The sequence below is a fragment of the Nerophis ophidion genome, linkage group LG02, assembly GCF_033978795.1.
Source record: "Nerophis ophidion isolate RoL-2023_Sa linkage group LG02, RoL_Noph_v1.0, whole genome shotgun sequence".
Taxonomy (NCBI): domain Eukaryota; kingdom Metazoa; phylum Chordata; class Actinopteri; order Syngnathiformes; family Syngnathidae; genus Nerophis; species Nerophis ophidion.
Genome location: NC_084612.1, coordinates 2,136,150 through 2,150,791, shown reverse-complemented (window position 1 = coordinate 2,150,791; position 14,642 = coordinate 2,136,150). Strand labels below are relative to the sequence as shown.

General features: G+C 42.7%; 1 protein-coding gene across 2 annotated transcripts in view; it reads right to left on the bottom strand.

Annotated features, from left to right (window-relative positions):
• plekhg4 (pleckstrin homology domain containing, family G (with RhoGef domain) member 4) overlaps window positions 1-14,642 on the bottom strand; it is a 73,735-nt gene that overhangs the window by 22,209 nt on the left and 36,884 nt on the right. For both annotated transcript variants that reach the window (XM_061875887.1, XM_061875895.1), the window contains exons 7-12: window positions 12,677-12,763; window positions 9,256-9,372; window positions 9,070-9,168; window positions 8,669-8,956; window positions 7,542-7,664; window positions 7,200-7,391 (exon numbers count right to left, since the gene is read on the bottom strand). In XM_061875887.1, coding sequence (XP_061731871.1) covers window positions 7,200-7,391; window positions 7,542-7,664; window positions 8,669-8,956; window positions 9,070-9,168; window positions 9,256-9,372; window positions 12,677-12,763 — 906 coding nt within the window. The remainder of the gene's footprint in view (window positions 1-7,199; window positions 7,392-7,541; window positions 7,665-8,668; window positions 8,957-9,069; window positions 9,169-9,255; window positions 9,373-12,676; window positions 12,764-14,642) is intronic.

The following is a 14,642-nucleotide window of genomic DNA, read 5'->3' as shown; positions in this document are numbered from 1 at the left end:
CAACATTGATAAACTGTCCGACCGGAACCCTTCTAATAACTAAGGTTCCGTGGGTGAATTATGTAAACCCACTACAGTTTTTTTAGTGCTTTGATAGCAAGTCTACTGATAGATATAAGTTAGAACTTTATGCTACTTTATGGCGGACGCTCGCACAATTTCAGGACTTATGCAGATCCCAAATACACATCAGCAGGTACCAGAAGGTAAGAAAAGTTGGTTTTGCATAATATTGCGAAACAAAACGCCAGGTAATATGCCTGCTATTTTGCAGTCTTTAAACACACCCCATAATAACACTCGTATGTTTAATGCGCCGACAATCCATCAAGTGGTGCGGCTTCATTGCTTACCGTACTCGTAATAAATACATTTTGACAGTTTTTTGAGCGCCGTGTGTAATGTTCAATAATCTCCAAAGTAACATTTAAAGTTTTGGTGTAGTTTACTGGCGTCATCTTGCAGTTTACACGTATATTTTGTGTCTGACTGCCATCTACTGGGCACACTTGTTATTACACCAACTACCAAATAAAATTGCTTCGAGGTCTGTAAGCACAACCGGAATTATGCCGTACATTACGCGCACCGGGTTATAAGGCGAACTGTCCATTTTATGAGAAAATGAAAGGATTTTAAGTGCGTCTTGTAGTCCGAAAATTACGGGAATATATTTGGGAGGGTTTTAATCTTTTTATGGCTGAGGAGACACAGACATCAGCGTGGATCTACTTGAGCTTTATTTTTCACATGTAAACAAATGCGCCACAGTGTCAATCAAAATATATACTCTTATATTATGTATAGCGTTTTATGTGCGCAGTATTGAAAAATGATGCACCGAAAATTTGGTCATTTTAATCAGACTTTGCTCACCAAAACCGGATGTTGTGATAACACATCCACTCCCGCTGGCGACTGCGTCTTTCCGGCGCACACGAGTGACGGAGCTCGCCCGAAGCTGACGAAAAAGTCACATTCAGGTCGCATTGCGTTTAGACCAGGGGTCGGGAACCTTTTTGTCTGAGAGAGCCAAGAAAGCCAAATATTTTAAAATGTATTTCTGTAAGAGCCATATAATATTCTTTCTAACACTGAACACAACTAAACGTGTACATTTTTAAGTCTGACAAACATTGGTAGAGTATAATAGGTCTCTTATTCTTTGGAATAATATTGTTATTCTGCAGCTAACTTTGGAAGGGGCGTGGCCTGCGGGCCTGCAGCGAAGGAGGGTGTTCCAGGACCGACCTCGAAATCAGCGACAGGTGCGTAGATGGCCCACCTGGGCCTTGTTATCTAATCACCCGTCGCTCCGTTATGAGCAGCAGCCAGGAGGCGAGACGGGGTTGGAACTGGAGCCAGAGCGCGAGCGAGGACAAAAGAGAAAAAGACAATTGCCGGAAAGCAACTGAGAGACTTATTGAAAGATAAAACAATATTGTAACCCTGAAACAGGCTCTCATGTCGGTGCTTGGTGGTCTGAAGAACCCCCAGGAGGGCAAGCCCCACACTAACCAATAATAAATAAATTACTTCTTACCATTAACGCAACTTCTTGAACATACAAAAGCATGACAATGTTTTATATTTTGAACATTATTTTTAACACTGTGATTACAAGTGGAATTCTTCATTGCTTATCGTGTCCAAGCAATGTCAGCTCAGATTTACCTGAAAGCCAAATGCAGTCATCAAAAGAGCCACAGGTTCCCTACCCCTGGTTTAAACTGAAGTCCCATTTGAAAAGATGTGGCCTGAATCTGATGCCAAAAAAAGATGATTTGGACCCAGGATGGACCGCTTGCCTGTGTATCGGCTTGGAACATCCCTGCGCTGCTGATCCGCCTCCGCTTGGGATGGTTTCCTGCTGGCTCCGCTGTGAACAGGACTCTCGCTGCTGTGTTGGATCCGCTTTGGACTGGACTCTCGCGGCTGTGTTGGATCCATTATGGATTGAACTTTCACAGTATCATGTTAGACCCGCTCCACAACCATTGCTTTTGTCCTCTCCAAGGTTATCATAGTCATCAGTTTTCCTTGCCCTCATGTGGGCCTACCGAGGATGTCGTAGTGGTTTGTGTTGTGGTTTGTGCACCCCTTTGAGACACTAGTGAATTAGGGCTATATAAGTAAACATTGATTGATTGATTGATATTTACATTTACAGCAGCCACACCAGAATGTTGCGACTTTCCAAGTAAGAAACCCTCGAGGGGGGTTATAGTTGAAACTTCCGACTAGGAACGCGGAAATTCCGACACCCCAATACCAGGGGAACGCAATCTTAATCTACAGGAACTAAGCATGCATACGTATTGAAGTTAATCGTATTTTCCGGACCATAAGGCGCGCATAAAATAATTGTTTTCCCCTCAAATCTCAACGGTCCGCCTTATAACCTGGTTTGCCTAATGCAGTGGTTCTTAACCTGGGTTCGATCAAACCCTAGGGGTTCGGTGAGTCGGCATCAGGGGTTCGGCGGAGGTCAAAATACATCTGATTCATCGTGTCAATAAAAACTTCTCCCTGTTGGCGTATTACGGATACGGCAACAGCAGAAGTCACACTGATTTGCAGGTGTGTAATTTGTTGTGAGTTTATGCACAGTGTCGGTTTTGTTCTTTGAACACGGTGATGTTCATGCACGGTTCATTTTGTGCACCAGTAAAAAAACATGGTAACACTTTAGTATGGGGACATATTCAGCATTAACTAGTGGCTTATTAACATGCAAATTAGTAACATATTGGCTCTTAACTAGTCATCAAGTACTTATTAATGGCCTCATTATAACCCTAACCCTAGCTAAATAACTCCAAATTAAGTCTTTGTTACTTAGAATATGTTCCCCTAGTGTCAAAAAACCTTTAAATATGTTTTTTTTACTTAGAATATGTTCTCCATACTAAAGTGTTACCACAAAACTCATACCTTTGTTTGGAATAAAAAAAAAAAAACATTTTATTTTTCACTAAGAAGGGTTCGGTGAATGTGCATATAATGGGGTTCAGTACTTCAAACAGGGTTAAGAAACACTGGCCTAATGTAAGGAATACGTTTGGTTGTGCTTATCCACCTTGAAGTTATTTTATTTGGTACATGGTGTAATGATAAGTGTGACCAGTAGATGGCAGTCAAACATAAAAGATAAGTGTAAGCTGCACTATCCGAGCGTGGAGTCGGCTCTCTTGGTTGCTTTGTTGGGTCTGCTCCTGTGTCTGGCCATGCTTTCCACACCCCAGCAGACGATGTCGTGGAACACCGCAGAGGCCCCCACAATATTTATGTTTTTTTGTTGTTGTTTTAGTTTTGTGGCTGGTTGCATCAGCTCTGCAATTTTAATGTGTTTAATGTCCTTTGGGCTCTTTGATGTTGCCCTCTTACACACATGTTTATGTGTGCTATGGCCAAGGGACAAGCGGTAGAAAATGGATGGATGGATGGATGGATGGCCATGAGTTTTTCTTTTTCCCTTGGCCTCAGTCTGGACCCAGGCTTAGACTTTTTTTTTTTCATCCCCCCTTCCTTCCCAGCGTTTACCTGTTTCTCACATTTTTTTTAAGGCACGGGAAGTTGGCAGACCCGTCAGCGATCCTGTTCTGTCTCCCGGTAATGTTTGGTTCCCCCTTTAATCCCCCTCAGGGATCAATAAAGTATTTCTGATTCTGATGATGGCAATAGGGCTCAAGTAAACAACACCAACATTTTATATGTTCCATTGAAAATATAGAACATGACACACGGTGCTCAAAAATCTATCAAAATGTTTAAGTACGACTTTGGTAAGCTCTGAAGCCGCACCGCTTGATGTGCTTCAACATACGCGTATTATTAAGGTGTGTGTAAAAGGTAAGACATATTATCTGGTGTTTTGTTTTGCAATTTTATGCAAGAGCAGCTTTTCTTACATTCTGGTACCTACTGATCTGTATTTGGGATCTGCATAAATCATGAATTTATGAATGAAATTTCACAATATTATGTCAGGCCCACTCGATGTCCATTGCATCCGGTCTCCCCTAGAGGGGGCGTGGGGGGTTTACCCACATCCCCTCCAAGGTTTCTCAGTCATTCTCATCGACGTCCCACAGGGTTGTGAGTTTTTCCTTGCCCTTATGTGGGCGCCAAACCGCGGATGTCGTTGTGGCTTGTGCAGCCCTTTGAGACATTTGTGATGTAGGTCTATATAAATAAACATTGATTGATTGATTGATTCTGATTCTGATGATGCAATATGACTCAAGTAAACAACACCAACATTTTATATGTTCCATTGAAAATATAGAACATTACACACTGCGCTCAAAAATCTATCAAAATGTTTAAGTAAGACTTTGGTAAGCTATGAAGCCGCACCGCTTGATGTTCTTCAACATACGTGTATTATTATGGTTTGTGTATAAGCTAAGCTATATTATCTGGCGTCTTGTTTCACACTATTGTGCAAAAGCAACTTTTCTTACATTCTGGTACCTGCTGATCTGTATTTGGGATCTGCATAAATCATGAAAAATTGCGCGTGTCTGCCTTTGTAGTTTGTGAGAACGCCGTAGTCGATAAGCTTCTTCTTTTTCTCTATCTTTTCTTATGGGACATTCATCCTCTGCTGTTGCCATTTCTAATATAAAGTAGTGTAAAGTTCTTACTTATATCTGTCAGTAAACTCGCCATGAAAGCGCTAAAAAACATACCGGTGTAGTGAGTTTACATTATTCACCCGAGGAACTTTAGTTATTGGAGAGTTCCAGTCGGGCGGTTTTTCACCTGACACATTTCCGGCGGATGAGAACATGCTGCTTCGTTATTGATTTGAGTAAAGTCTGAATGTCAATAAAACAGTTAGCTCCATCTATTGACACTTCTTCCACTCCCGTCCTTGCACGCTACACCGCTACAGCAAAGATGACGGGGAGAAGACGCTGCCGAAAGTGAGCCACGTAAATAAGACCGCCCACAATACGGCGCATCCTGAAGCGACTGTCAGAAAGCGCGCTTGAAGATGATTTGTAAAACATAATCTATACAACATTTTGACCAAAGAACCACCATTACATGTTATGTAGACCACAAGGAATTGTTTTCAAGTTACATAAAAATTATAATATGACTCCTTTAATGAGCCCTATAATCCTGCGCACCTTATATATGAAAAAAAATTGAAAATAGACCATTCAACGGCAGTGCGCCGTATCATCCGGTGCGCCCTACGGTCTGGAAAATTTGGTATATCATCAAAAAAGTTACACATACAGACAAAAGCACCGCCCTACAGAAGGGGGTGGATGCCAGGCAGTAGATGCAAATAAACAATACTCCAACTTTTTGCAGTCATTAGTGACAACAACAATAACACAACAGCTGTTGCTTTCACCACGTCAAACATTTAAAGTACAGATGCATCCTCACTGCTTTTGTGTCCACAGTTTGTCTACACACTCACTAACACTCTTTTTGTGTCTTTTCTTGGAAGTAAACACAGTTGTGCATCACCGCACTTACGCCAAAACTAACAACACACACACACACACACACACGTTGAAGGGAAGAAAGTGTGTCATACCTTGAGTGTGTTTGCTGGCAGTGCTGCTGTGAGACTGAACCGAGCAGAGTGGCATCCTGACCACACACACACACTGAACCCCCCCACCACCACACAAGAAACCCTCCCCCCATCACCGGGTGAAAGGCAGATGGGCGGTCCTGGAGGAGGGGGAGGGTCACCACGGCAACAAAGACTTTGTGCAAGGAGTAAAAGGAGGTAGGAGGAAAAACTTGGCCCCGGTGCGACATCTTGACTACACACACACTTTTATGTAAGTTGAGAGTTGAAAGTGTCCCAACAAACCACTGATGTGCACGACTGTAATTGTGTTGTGTGCATTCAACTTTGCACTGCTTGGACTTGAAGCATACTTGCCACCCATATTCCCGAATTTCAGTGCCTCGCCCGAAAATCTCCCGGGGCAACCATTCTCCCGAATTTCTCCCGCTTTCCACCCGGATAACAATATTGGGGGCGTGCGTTAAAAGCACTCCTGTTAGCCTCCTCTCTCACCTGAAAAGGAGACTATTATATATGTCTCCGTTATCCACAGGTTTATCTATACCCCATAATGTAGGCAGGCACGGAGCTATTTCTCAGTGTGTGTTTACTCCAGCCGGCACGGTAATAAACTGACGTGCAACATCCGGATTCCTATCATGCAGTGCTTCAAAACTACGGCAAGTAGTAATGTCCAAAAACACAACAGAGACAAAGCAGAAGAAGCAAGAAGAGACAGTGATGGCAACGACGAGTAAGAAGAAGTGGGCTTGCAAGTTCCAGAATGATTGGAAACGACAATTTCAGTTCATCCAGGACAGCTCGAAGGGGAAGGGGTACGCCAGGGAGAGATGGAAGATTCCAGACTCTGGTGCATTTGATGACGGCACTTTTGTGCGTGCTACACGGCAACGCATCATTGGAGAGGGTGTCCAGCATGGTGAGAAAGATAGTGACAGATAATAATAGAACGAGGATGGACAATTCAACCCTAAACTCACTCTTTTCCTGCAAAATTAAATGTCACAGATGCTGCCCACACCTATGCTTCTTTAAAGGCTGTCTGGCTGCAAAGCATTGCACTTTCAAATACAACAATGAGTAGAGGAGTGTTATGTGTGTATATGTGTAAATAAATAAATATTGAAATTCAAGTATTTGATATAATATATATATATATATATATATATATATATATATATATATATATATATATATATATATATATATATATATAAAATAAATATACATACATATATATATTTATAGGAGTATATTTATAGCTAGAATTCACTAAAATTCAGGTATTTCTTATATATATATATATATATACAACATAAACACTTGAATTTCAGTGAATTCTCGCTATAAATATAAATATTTATAGATAGAATATATCTATATATATTATATATATATATATGAATATATAAGAAATACTTGAATTTCAGTGAATTATAGCTATAAATATACTCCTCTCCACTTAACCCCGCCCCCTGGCCCTGGCCCGTCCGCCCCAATCTCCCGAATTCGGAGGTCTCAAGGTTTGCTTGGACTTGAAGACTATGCAGAAAACTTACTATGCGCTGTAAATACTGGTCATTGTGCACAGAAATTACTTGCTGACATCAGGTAAAATAAGGAGAGGCAGTACCTGGTCCAGGAAGCGGTAGAATCGGACAGCCTTATCGATGTTGCGGCCGGTGGCGTTGACCCGCTGGGAGAAGTCTTGAAGCTGAGCCCAGAAGGCGCGAACTTTAACGGCATAGACGTGGAGGTCAGCTGAGGAGACGTGTCCCCAATGCTCCAGACGACTCAGTAACACCTGGCCTTGTTTACAGCGATCCTGCACGCACACACACACACACACACACACACACGCACACGTGAGGGCGGAGACAGCGTTATGCTTCGCCTGTTCTGATGAGTCGTCACATTTACGCGATACATCTGCAGTTATTGGTCGTAAAGAGAGTCACCAGAAGAAGCAACGTACGTATGCGGAGGAGTAGAAGTCTTTGAAGTCCAGCTGTTTCTGGCTCAGAGCGTCCAGCGAGTCCTCTGATTGGCTCAGACTCTTGAGTTGCACCTCGCCCACTTCCTCCATCCACGAGCTCACCTGGGAAAAAACATACAGGAGATAAAATATATCTATTAGACCAGGGGTCGGCAACCCGCGGCTCCGGAGCCGCATGCGGCTCTTTGACCACTCAGATGTGGCTCAGCCGAATACTTGCAGACCGCCCGGAGAAGATCGGTAGATTTCCAAATTTAAGTGTCTCTTTCAGAAGTCGCCCGGGTAAACATTTTTCGATTTTCACCCGGACATCAACTTTGAGGGCGTGCCGTGATTACAATGCCTCTAACACCTTTTCTACATGTCACCGCGCCAGGATTTTACCATGCTATCTGCGTGCCGGCCGGCCGGCCGGTCACATTTTTGGATGCGACCTCTATCTGCAAGTCATACTTTTTCAACAGCCATACAGGTCACACTGAAGGTTGTGATATAAACCACTTTAACACTCTTACTAATATGCACCACACTGTGAACCCACACCAAACAAGAATGACAAACACATTTCAGGAGAACATCCGCACTATAACACAACATAAACACGACAGAACAAATACCCAGAATACCCAGCTACCACAAACCCAACCCCGCCCACCTCAACCGACGCACGGACGGGTGGGTGGGTGGGTGGGGTTAGGGGTTGGGTTGGTGAATCTTTCATCCTCTCTCAAATTAATGGGGAAATTGTCACTTTCTCGGTCCGAATCGCTCTAGCTGCTGGTGGCCATGATTGTTAACAATGTGAGGATCTCTACAACCAGTGATGTCACGCGCACATCGTCTGCTACTTCCGGTACAGGCAAGGCTTTTTCATTAGCGACCAAAAGTTGCGAACTTTATCGTTGATGTTCTCTACTAAATCCTTTCAGTAAAAATATGGCAATATTGCGAAAAGATCAAGTATGACACATAGAATGGACCTGCTATCCCCGTTTAAATAAGAAAATCTTATTTCAGTAGGTCTTTAAACGCAGCCTTAAGAGAAAAATAGCTGGCTTAGCTCGGCGAGCTCGTGCAGCTTGCAGCCGTCATGGTACAGTGGTCACCTCAGCAAAGCCCTCCTCCAGACCCTTGAAGTCCACAATGAAGTGCAGCTCCTGAATCCTGCTGTTGGACAAGGTCACCAGGCGGTGGAGCAGCTCGTCCACTTGCTCGTACAAACGGGACACCGCGTCCACAGCCGCCACGTAGTCCTTCGTCACGCCGACGCCTGCCTCGTCCCTGCGCAGGCGTGACAACGAGGCTCCGCCCTCTTGCTGCAGCTGGACCAGTTGTCTGTCTTGGAGGATGGTGCACATCATGTCTTTGTAGGTGGACAACAGCTGCTCAGCCTCCTGGGGGAAAAACTATCAGTTTGACAACAAACTTGTGTGTGTGCTTTTGTCTATGTGTGTGTGTGTGTGTGTGTGTGTGTGTGTGTGTGTGTGTGTGTGTGTGTGTACGGGACCTCAGCGGCAGCAGGGAGGGCTGTGGCCTCCATGATGTTGATGTTCTTCTGCAGCAGGCAGATGACATTTTTACACTGATTGGTCAGCTGCTCCACTCTCTGATGGACAATCAATACAACACAATCTGTGCGTAAGTGTGCACTTTCTCTGTGTGTGTGTGCATGTGTGTTTGTGTGTTTACTCACCAATCTGAAGGTCAGCCAACTGCTGTGACTGAAGGAGAAAGAACCTCCAAACTGGACAGGAAGCTGATGAAGGTCCACATGCTTCTGAAGAGCCTTGAGGGAGTTTAACACCTCTACCTGCACACAAACAAACACACACACACACTGATTACACAAGCTGTGCACTTACTTACAAACATGTGTAGCGGAGGCATTATGTAGGAAAAAAATGAAAATAAAAAAATTAATTACCATCCGAATTGCGATTCTTAGTCATCATTCATAAGTCATTCATAATTTTCAAAAATTGATTTAAAAAACAAAACACATTTTTTTTTAACAATTAAAAATTGTTAATTTTTTTTATGTTTTTATCCATTCATCCATCAATCTTCTTCCGCTTAGTCGAGGTTGGGTCACGGGGGCAGCAGCCTAAGCAGGGAAGCCCACATTTCCCTCTCACCAGCAACTTTGTCCACCTCTTCCCGGGGGATCCCAGGCTAGCGGGGAGACATAGTCTACCCAACGTGTCCTGGGTCTTCCCCGTGGCCTCCTACCGGTCCGACGTGCCCTAAACACCTCCCTACGGAGGCGTCCGGGTGGCATCCTGACCAGATGCCCGAACCACCTCATCAGGCTCCTCTCAACGTGGAGGAGCAGCAGCTTTACTTTGAGCTCCTCCCGGACGGCAGAGCTTCTCACCCTATCTCTAAGGGAGGGACCCGCAACCCGGCGGAGGAAACTCATTTCGGCCGTGATCTTGTCCTTTCGGTCATAACCCAGAGCTCATGACCATAGGTGAGGATGGGAACGTAGATCGACCGGTAAATTGAGATCTTTGCCTTCCGGCTCAGCTCCTTCTTCACCACAACGGATCGGTACAACGTCCGCATTACTGAAGACGCCGCACCGATCCGCCTGTCGATCTCACGATCCATTCTTCCCTCACTGTTTTTATTTTATTTTTTGTAAATGGCTGTGACGATAATGTCAATAAGGGATTCCTAATCACGGCTATGTTGGAATTCATATACTATTGATACTGTTGTTGATATTATTCATTTTTGTTTGAATACTTTTGGATTGTTTTGTGTCATGTTTGTGTGTCCTCTCAATTGCTCTGTTGATTGCTATTCCGAATGTTGCAGAATAGCATGTTGGTTTTGGAATTGGAATTGTATTATTATTGTAATCCATCCATCCATCCATTTTCTACCGCTTATTCCCTTTCGGGGTTGCGGGGGGCGCTGGCGCCTATCTCAGCTACAATCGGGCGGAAGGCAGGGTACACCCTGGACAAGTCGCCACCTCATCGCAAGGCCAACACAGATAGACAGACAACATTCACACACACATTCATACACTAGGGCCAATTTAGTGTTGCCAATCAACCTATCCCCAGGTGCATGTCTTTGGAAGTGGGAGGAAGCCGGAGTACCCGGAGGGAACCCACGCATTCACGGGGAGAACATGCAAACTCCACACAGAAAGATCCCGAGCCTGGATTTGAACCCAGGACTGCAGGAACTTCGTATTGTGAGGCAGACGCACTAACCCCTCTGCCACCGTGAAGCCCTATTATTGTAATATTATGTATTATTTTGTTGGGACTGATTAATAAAAATAAAAATGAAAAAATAAAACTACAAGAGGAAATTCCTGAAGGAATTGCGTGTGAATGATCCAATACTGAAGTTGAACTGAAATGCTGACAGAATGTAGAATGTATGTAAGAATAGTTTAAATTTTGGAATGGTTTGAATGTTGAAGAGCTGACGCTGAACGGAAATGCTAATGGAATGTAGGATGAATGTAGAAATGGTTTAAATGTTGAAATCGTTTCAACGCTGAAATAATTTGAATGTTGAGGAGTTTGAATGTCTAGGAAACCCGGAATTTGGTTTGGAACTTGGGAAAGTGTTAGTTTGAATGTTAAGGATGAGTATAATGTGTTAATGGTGGAATGGTTTGAATAGGTTTGAAAATGTGGGAAATGTGCAACTTGGAAAAATGTCCCATTCATTTCAATAGGAACTTCCTGGAAATTTGGGAATTTTTGGAAAAGCAGGATTTTAAAAAAAAATGATTAGGAGCATGAATGTCCTGATTGAGCTGAATTGGTTGGTGTTGGAATTGTTAAAATCAGGCAAACATTGTTGAAGTAGTAATTTTTTTTTAACTTGGAAAAAGGTGGAATGTGTTAAAGGTGGAATGCTTCGAATAATGTGGGAATTGTGGAAGTTTGAAAAATGGCCGATTAATTTTGAATAGGGAAAATGCAAAAAAAAAAAAAAAAAAAAAAGGAATTGTGGGAAATCCAGGAATTTTTATTTTTTTTAGAATTGTTGAAGGGGAGCACACAATTCCTAATCAGGCTGAATATTTTGACGTTGGAACAGTTTGAATCAGGTGGAAAATGTGGAAGTTGTGGAACTTTGAAGAATGTCAATTTTATTTCAATGGGAATTTCAGAAAAATTGGGGGATTTTGGGAAAAGCAGGATTTTTTTTGAAAATGGTAAAAAAAACTTGAATGGTCTGAATGAGTTGAAATGGTTGGTGTTGAAATGTTTCAAATCGGTGGAGATAGGTTGAAGTAGTAACATGTTGAATTGAGAAATGGTATTACGGAATTCCTGGAATTTCGGGAAAACCGGGATTTTTTTCCAGTTAAGGAATGTTTTAACGTTGGAAGTGTTGAAATGTGTTGAAAAATGTAGAAGAAGTAGTCGCCAGAAAAAAGGGTGGAAATAGAGCTTTGGAAAACCAGGAATTGTGGAAAATCCTGGTGTTTTTTTTTAACTTGGAAAAAAAAGAAGTTTGAATTTCCAGAATGTGTTGAAGGTGGAATGGTTTAAAAAGGTTGAAACATGTGGAAATGGTGGAAGTTTGAAAAATGGCCAATTCATTTTAAATGGGAATAATGTCCATGAAAACCTGAAATTGTGGGAAATCTTGGAATTTTTGGAATTTATCTAGGAATAGGTTGAACAGTTTGAAGTTGGAACAGTTTGAATCGGGTGTAAAATGTGGAAGGTAGAGCGTGCCAAAATCTGAAGAAGAAGAATAAAAACCATATTAAAAAAAATCTGTATTTAAAAATAAATTTTAGGCCATCTTCATGCAACCAAAATTTACTTTTCTGAAAAAGTTTCATTATAATTAATGGACAAATAATTAATTGCGAGAATCGATTCTGAATCAAATCTTCACACCAGGAATCGGAATTGTATCAAAACTTTAGGTGCCCTAAGATTCACACCCTTATTATGTAGCGTAAACTTTTTCTCTCTGGTGCCTTAAGGGCTGCGCTGGACAGTGAGTTGACAGCCAGCTGGCTTTCAGCCCGCCTTCAACTCCGATTTGTCGTGGCCTACGTGGGTCTGGACTGTGCGGGATGATCGTGGTTTTACGCAAGCACACAAGTGGGCGTCAAATGTCACCTGTGGACCTGCAGCTTTGTCCACTTGCAGAGATGTGTCCTTGTTGACGAGCAGTAAGACAGTGTGGACAGAGCCTGGGACGTCCTCCTAGACGCGCACACGCACACACACACACACACACACACACACACACACACACACACACACACACACACACACACACACACACACACAGGTTATCATTTGGAACGGGGATCAGGTTTTTGATCATGACTTGTGGGGACCGCCCTTTCTACAGGTTGTGGAGGCATAAAAAAATGAGGTAAAAAGGCCACTGCCCAGTTAGCTCATACACATCTTTAAATCTCTGGATTAATGAAGTAATGTGCTGATCATACTTACTGAGGACCCTGGGGAAAAAGAGTTAATATGGTTCATGGGGACCAAAGTTGAATAATTTTGCATAATTCACACACATTTGTACGGGACTACTGAGGACCATTTAAAAAAAAAAAAGTTCAAATTAGATGTTAAAGGCCTACTGAAACCCACTACTACCAACCACGCAGTCTGATAGTTTATATATCAATGATGAAATATTAACATTGCAACACATGCCAATACGGCCCGTTTAGTTTACTAAATTACAATTTTAAATTTCCCGCTGAGTTTCTTGTTAAAAACGTCGCGGAATGATGACGCGTGCGCATGACGTCTCGGGTTGCAGGGGACATATTAGCCCAGCACCATTTGCGGCTAAAAGTCGTCTCTTTTCATCGCGCAATTACACAGTATTCTGGACATCTGTGTTGCTGAATCTTTTGCAATTTGTTCAATTAATAATGGACAAGTCAAAGTAGAAAGATGGAATTTAGCCTTTAGCCACACAAACACACGGTGTTTCATTGTTTAGAATTCCCGGAGGTGAAGCTTTACTATGGATCAGAGCGGTCAAGCGAACATGGTTCCCGACCAAATTTCAACCGGCAGGTTTCGATGAGAAAATTGTGGTAAAAAGTCGCCTCTTACCGGAGATCAGCTGAGCTTGCGCCATCCATGCAGCTGCCGTCGACTTCCCTCAGATACTGGCCTCAAGACACCCGTGGACACACCCCTCCGACTATCAGGTACTATTTAATCTCACTAGCAACACAATGGAAAGATCAGGGATTTCCCAGAGTTATCCTAGTAAATGTGTCTAAAAACATCTGAATCCGTCCCAATGCAATCACCTTTTTTTTTAAAAAAATTTTTTGTCCTTCCCTATCAATATCATCATCCACGGATCTTTCATCCTCGCTCCAATGAATGGGGAAATATTCGCTTTCTCGGTTCGAATAGCTATTGCTGCTGGAGGCTCACATTAAAAACAATGTGAGGACGTGAGGAGCCCTCACACTTGTGACGTCATCGTCTGCGACTTCCGGTAAAGGCAAGGCTTTTTTATTAGCGACCAAAAGTTGCGAACTTTATCGTCGATGTTCTCTACTAAATCCTTTCAGCAAAAATATGGCAATATTGCGAAATGATCAAGTATGACACATAGAATGGACCTGCTATCCCCGTTTAAATAAGAAAATCTCATTTCGGTAGGCCTTTAAACATGTTTACTTTTTGTCCCCATATCGTCAGAGGTCCCCTAAAGGGGAGTGTGTAAATAGAGCGATGTCTCCGTTAAAGGGGGACATTATTACAATTTCAAAAGGGTTAAAACCAATAAAAATCAGTTCCCAGTGGCTTATTTTATTTTTTGAAGTTTTTTTCAAAATTTTACCCATCCCGGAATATCCCTAAAAAAAGCTTTAAAGTGCCTGATTTTCGCTATCTGTGAAGCCAGCGTCCATTTTCCTGTGACGTCATCCAGTGATGCCAATTCGGATAGCACAGCAAGATATAGCGACATTAGCTCGGATTCAGACTCAAATTTCAGCGGCTTAAGCGATTCAACAGATTACGCATGTATTGAAACGGATGGTTAGAGTATGGAGGCAGATAGCAAAAACGAAATTGAGGAAGAAACTGAAGC